General features: G+C 34.3%; 1 protein-coding gene across 1 annotated transcript; it reads left to right on the top strand.

Annotated features, from left to right (window-relative positions):
* Positions 1–455: 455 nt before the first annotated feature.
* On the top strand, positions 456–2,002 carry LOC141387802 (uncharacterized). The gene is made up of 2 exons (XM_073957995.1): positions 456–998; positions 1,076–2,002. Exons 1-2 carry the CDS (start codon positions 529–531, stop codon positions 1,287–1,289), a joined length of 684 nt encoding a protein of 227 aa, XP_073814096.1. The 5' UTR covers positions 456–528; the 3' UTR covers positions 1,290–2,002.
* The last annotated feature ends 4,574 nt before the right edge of the window (positions 2,003–6,576 follow it).

The following is a 6,576-nucleotide window of genomic DNA, read 5'->3' as shown; positions in this document are numbered from 1 at the left end:
GCCAGCCCTATGGAACAGACCATAGAACTCTTGCTATCGATCATGGTACAATAATACAGGTAGCATTATCATGCCAGCTGATGGTAACATAATGTGTCAATTTCATTGAATTGATGTCAAATTTTGACATCTTATGTTGCCAACAATTGCCGATGCGGCTACCTGTGTATTTGTACCATGCTATCGATAACATTATGGCTGTTCCAGAACCTGCAAGAAGCTACTTTTTTTACTACGATAACAATTTTTCTTTTATGATATCGAAAAAATAGTAGATTCTCTCAGTACTGGAATATACCAAATTGTTCCTTTAATTAATTTAATTTATTTCGAAAAAATAGTAGATTTTATGCAGTACTGGAACAGACCAATTATTAACAGTGTTACCGTTTTCTTGCTACCATTCCAAAGTGAATGATGGTGGGTGAATTGGATAAACAAAAAACATCTGATTTGGTTCCAAATGTTTCTCTTTAAGAACAGTAAATTGAATTAATTTGTCGCGGAACGGTCCAAACTCACATAACAATGACGGCTTTTATAAAAATAACAAGAAACCTACCAATATTAACAAGATGTTTATTCCAAAAAACCATATTACCAAATATAAAACAATATCGAAATGTATGCAGTACTTCAACACAGATGTCAGGGTTCAATCTACCAAGACCGGCAACATCACAAGCCAAAGAACAGCAATACATGAAAACCGATCGAGTTCCTCCAAATTATAGCCTAATCTATAGATCAACAATGGAAAATTATGTAGCCTGGTCAATGCATGTCTCATCTATAACAGCAACAATAATTGGCGGTGCAGCTCTTTATCAATTTTCCACTAATCAACCTCTAATGGATCCACAGCTCGTGGAGACCACTTTGGTTATGCATACAGAAGATATTTATTTCTTTGCATTTGGATTCTTGGCCATAAATGCTGCGCTACGCTTTGTAGTATCCAAATTTCCTTTAAGGATCTATAAAAATAATAAAGGCAAGTAAGTATTTTTTTGATTTTGCATATAAATATATGGTTCATAATGGGGTGTCTAATAACTTTTATTGCTTGTTTTAGATATTTAGCAGTTTACCATTCACAATTTCCTGGAGGTATAACACATCATCACTTCGATCAGGGCGATGTAAGAGAAGTTAATTATGTCTTTAGTCCTTGGAATAGATCCACATATAAACTTGGCAAGAAAACATCATTGATATTGGAAAACTATTTCAAGACAGCATGGGAATTTGAACAAATGTTAACACCTCCCAAAAAAGAAGAGGAATAAGATTATTGTTTAGTGGTTAAACTGTTTCCTGCCATTCACATTTATTTATAGCGATAAAATGTTAAGAACGAAACTCCCTGATGGAAGAGGATGTCAATGAAACATTCGTGAATGTAAAATGTAAATATTGTTGAAATTTGAAATGGAATAAGTAAAGTTATTGTTTTTACAACTGGATTTGTAAGATGAAGAACATAGATACAAAGGACTTTCAAGAACTTATCGCTAAGAGTATGTCATTAGTCATTCGCAAGTATCGACAAGTCTACCAATTATAGTAATAAAAATAATTGGTCTGTTCCAGTACTGCAAGAATCCACTAATTTTTATTATTTTCTCGATAACGTAAAGGAAACAATGTTATCGTAGTAAAAAATAGTAGCTTCTTGTAGGTTCTAGAATAGGGCAAATATAATTCGTAGCTTGAGTGTTAACTATTGGTGAAGCAAAGAAACCTAACCAACTATTTTCTATGGTTACTCCACTCTAAGATCCCAGACCGAAATTCCTTCTTACCATCTGAAATTGCAGGAGGATGTTGGTTTGAAACTGTTTCCCGTTGATGTTCTCGTTTACTGTAGTGGGATTCTCTAACGCATTTTTGGTTACCGACAAACATCGTTGAAATTAAAATGCTTATAATTTTTGTAATTAACGATAATATTCAATAAGTTAGCGACCAATAAAAAGTCACAAAATTCTACCGATGCCAAGAGTGTTGTCAAATTTTATTTGAACTTTTCATTCACACTATGGGCATGCAGGACAGCATTTGTAATAGTATTAGTAAATTTTGAAGTTTTTGTCCATGTATTTGGGAGTAGTTTTGGCAGGATTGAAATCAAAATAGTTTTGATTTTGTAAATGAACCCCTTACAATCCGATGAATTTTGTTTATTTTCCAAGTAACCAACAAATAATTTTTGAAAACAACAAATAGGTATTATTTGTGAGGAAATTAAAAATTTGGAAAACTTCAAGCCAAAATCGAGTTCTGGAGGAAAAATTCATCATTTTTGCAATATGGATTGAAGGAATGCCACACACTATTCAATCACACACTTACACAAGGGTTCATCGGTTGCTGTCCTGCCCTGCCAACATTTTTTCTATTTTTGGAAGATTGTTCGCTTAGATTAATCTTCTGTGATTCCCCACGGCGATTATTGTGTGATTGTTTACATTTTTTTCAAACCACACATGTCCAGGTTTTGCCAAGTTTAACCAAAAGACAACATAGTGACTGAGGAAACAATAAAGGAACAATTAAAAACCATAACAAAGCAGAAAAGAAAAAAAAAGAAGAAAACTAAACAACAAATAAAAGAAACAAAGAACAGTTGTGTTCTATTCTTTTTTAATTTTTCTTTACATGTTGATCTTCTGAAGATCTTCCAGATGATTAATCTGCGATTCTTCCTCGCGATTCGCTTCCCGGACACAGTTACTTTATGTCGGCGATTCGCAGGTTATCATTAGGCGCGCTCTTCCGCGATTGAATTGATCTTCCCCGCGAATCGCAGATTATCTTTAAGCGATTAAAAATTTGAAAAAATGTTTGCAGGGTGCATGCCCATTGAGAATCCCACTACTGAACAAGTTTCTTATCGAACAGTATTATGTAAAAGTTTGTACAATTTTGTTATGGAGCAAACCTATTAAAAAATTTCACGAAATTATGCGTTTCCACATCGAGTTCCAGAGTAGAGTAGAATCATGAATTTCCTGTAGAATTCGAATTGGAATTCGATCTAAGGACGACTAAGGCCATGTTTATATTACAGCCTTTTGCTTCTTAATGAGGATTTATTTGACGTATACGCAAACGAGTTGACATTTGAAACCCAAGGGGTTTGTTAAATCCGATTGTATTTTCCTTTTTCACTTGCAAATAATTTCCGATCATCAAGCTTAACTCTAAACGAGAAAATTATTTAAAAAGTTTTGTTTTCGTGCCCTAAATTGGCTCCTATCTATAGGAGAAAGTCTTAAATCCCCGGCCGAAGGCCGGCTACTTAGAAAAAACTTACAATTTAAACAAAATTTCAGATTTTTTCCGTCAGCTGGTAGAATATTTAACTTGTTCCATAATACTTATAGTACGTTTACATTTACGAAATCAATCAACTGTCATTGCCATTGCTTAAACGTCAAATGAAATCCAATGGATTTCAAATGAGTTTTTCATTTGGCGTATACGCAAAGGAATTGACAGTTGAAATCCACTCGACTTCGCAAATGTAAACTAATCTAGTCTGAAGAAATAAAATAATTATATAATAATTATTTTTAATTCTAGCTAATCGTCATTTCTTTTCAACGTAACTCTCTAAAGCTGAAAACAACAACAGTGCGACGCCGACACCAAAGTCCAGCGTTGATCTGTTTGCCGGCATATATTTCAAATGAATTTGAATTTTTCGGCATCATGCCCAACAGTGTAAAAACGACACAAAACTGTACCCAAACGTTGGATGTGTTTTCAGCTTACTCTAAAGCCACACGCTAAAACTTTCATACTAAACTTCCCATTATTTTGGCGTTCTTAGGTCGAGTTCCCCAATACAGTAATTTCATAAAATTATTTTAGTTTCGTATGAAATTTTCAACGTGTGGCTTTAGAGTTAATAGCCGCTCGGCTAATTCACTGAAAAATGTTAGCCCGGTTTTCAACGGCGTCATGTTTCAATTGATGGGGCATTGATAACTCTCTCTTGTCTCTTTGTTTTTCTCATAATGAGAACGAAGCCGACTCCGTTTTTCGACTCGCTCGCTCAGTTCATATGGCAGCCAATCGGCGGCGGCGCGCCGACTAATTTACCGACTGGCGGCTAATTTTGGCATATTTTGTAGTAGAAAATGTGTGGTACAGAAAAGTGTGGTTTTGAGAGATCGTGGAGTGGAAATACTCTTGATGTTGTTGTTGTACTATACAAGAATCTAAACATTTTAGCTGTGTTCCAGAACTAAAAAGTTTTTACAATTTTTACGACTTTTACACATTTTACTCGAAAAAGCGTTCCCGTACACAAAAAAGTTGTAAAATGTTCACTTCTCTTTAAACAAAAATGGCGCTGAATGAAGCTCTCTTTAAAAACTTTTTACACGACAAATTTGGGCGAGTAAAAAAATAGTAACATGGTTGCCGGCGTCTGATTGGCTGATACGCCGACTTTGACATTTCTTCCAGTTTTTTTGACGTATTTTCCATTTTTCCGTTCCCGAACTTTTTGAAAAAACTTTTTTGTGACAACAATTTTTCTCTCTTTCTCTCTTTTACGAGTTTTACTGGGTGTGTTCGTTTACTCAACAATTTGTACAAGTCCAGTAACTTCTTGTAATCGGCTAATGTCTTTTGCATTGTACTGTAGAGTAAACGAACAACATCCAGTAACAATTTGTACAAATTGTAAGTAAACGAACACACATACTATTAAAAAGTACGGGAACGAAGCTTTTATTGCTTTTAAAATTTTAAAGGAACAAATGGTGGCAGTTGGATTTATACATGGCAATTATCTCAGTCAGTATGGACCATAACGCGATAAAAATTATACTTTCGTAATATGCGCCGCACGGGCCCGTTGTAAATATTTAAAAGCGATCCTAGACATGTCTCTAAAATGTACTTAAGCAAAAAATGTTGAACTTTTGTGAATGAGGTACCTTGCGAACTCTTGGAACATGTGGTATGTTTGCAAGAAATTTTACGATATATAAAGTTTCGGCTATATCGGATAAGTTTTATTGCTCAGCAGTCATTTGGGTTGTATCGGTACGTGTAAATCATGGCGGAGGGAGCGAGTGCAAGTTGCTTCAACAAAATCAAAGTGATTCGTAAGCAGGTCTTAAAGTGAATTTATCCACCCGAAGGAGTGGACAAATATGTATGTTTGGTAAATATATTAGAATGTGTAAAGTATGGACCTAATCGGTGCCTCCCATCAAGAGTTATCGTGTGCACAATTTTTCCGAAAATTTTGTCTGTTTTGTGGGGAAGGTACCTGAAGGATCCGTTCGAGAGTTATCGTGCGCTCCAGCCAGACAGACGGACGGACACAGCTAAATCGACTCCAAATTGTCTGAAACGGATTTCGTCCAAACATACTTGGGGTCTAAAACCATTATTTCGATGAGGCACATTTTGCTCGTATGAAAGTGTATATACCCTCGTTAACATAAGGTGTGTCTTTTTACGTGATAATTTGTAATAATTATTACGAAATGTTACTAAATGCTGTCTTTTTACACAAAAGTTCAGTAAAAGAGAGCGAAGTGAGAGAACAATTTTGACAGTTGTTTGCTGAGAAATTGCTAAAAGTTGCTGAAAGAATTTTTCCCAGCAACATTTATCAAGTTCGATCAGCTGTTTTTTAATCACTTGCTAATGGTCAGCTGCTCAATGTTTATCTGATTTTTGTGGAAAAATACTATAAACATTACGATTCAGGTTTATTTATTGATTATTTTATTAATATACTCATTATTTTTTATTTATTTAGCTTATAATTAAACATGATGAAATTATAAGGTGGCGTAAAACGGCCAGCTGATTGGTTTCAATCAAGATCTATTTAACAGGTCACGTAAGTAGCACAAATACAACTCTGTTTTGGCCAAAAATTCTTCAATATGTCAAAATGTTTGTTTACGTTTTCATACAATTTATTCACAATAACAAAAAATTTGACAGATTGAAACCAATCAGCTGGCCGTTTTACGCCACCTTATTATTTCATCATGGTTTCAATCTGTCAAATATTTTGTTATTCTGAATAAATTGTATGAAAACGTAAACAAACATTTTGACATATTGAAGAATTTTCGGCCAAAATAGAGTTGTTGTTGTGCTACTTACGTGACCTGTTAAATAGATCTTGATAATTAAAGAACTTTTTCTTTGCTTTGGAGTTATTTTTTCGTTCATGCATTGGCGCCAATGTTTTTGTTTTGGTTATCAACTGTTATCTTGCTAAAGTTTACTAAATGCTGTCTTTTTACTTTTTTCTCTATTTTCGTATCAAAGAGCGAAATCTCTCTTATACTATGTTTACATTTACGAAATCCACTCGATTTCATCTGTCAATTCCTTTATGTATACGTCAAATGAAAACTCATCTGAAATCGATTGGATTTCATTTGACGTTTGCGCAATGGAATTGACAGTTAAAATCGAGTGGATTTCGTAAATGTAAACATACGCTTACTCTCTGAAAATAAGTTACTGAATAATTATTACCAAGATCTATTTAACAGGTCACGTAAGTAGCACAACAACAACTCATTT

Source organism: Musca autumnalis, unplaced genomic scaffold, assembly GCF_047663935.1.
Source record: "Musca autumnalis isolate F117 unplaced genomic scaffold, ASM4766393v1 scaffold_5, whole genome shotgun sequence".
Classification (NCBI taxonomy): Eukaryota; Metazoa; Arthropoda; class Insecta; order Diptera; family Muscidae; genus Musca; species Musca autumnalis.
The sequence above is the reverse complement of the archived record's forward strand: the minus strand, read 5'-3'. Positions and strand labels throughout refer to the sequence as shown.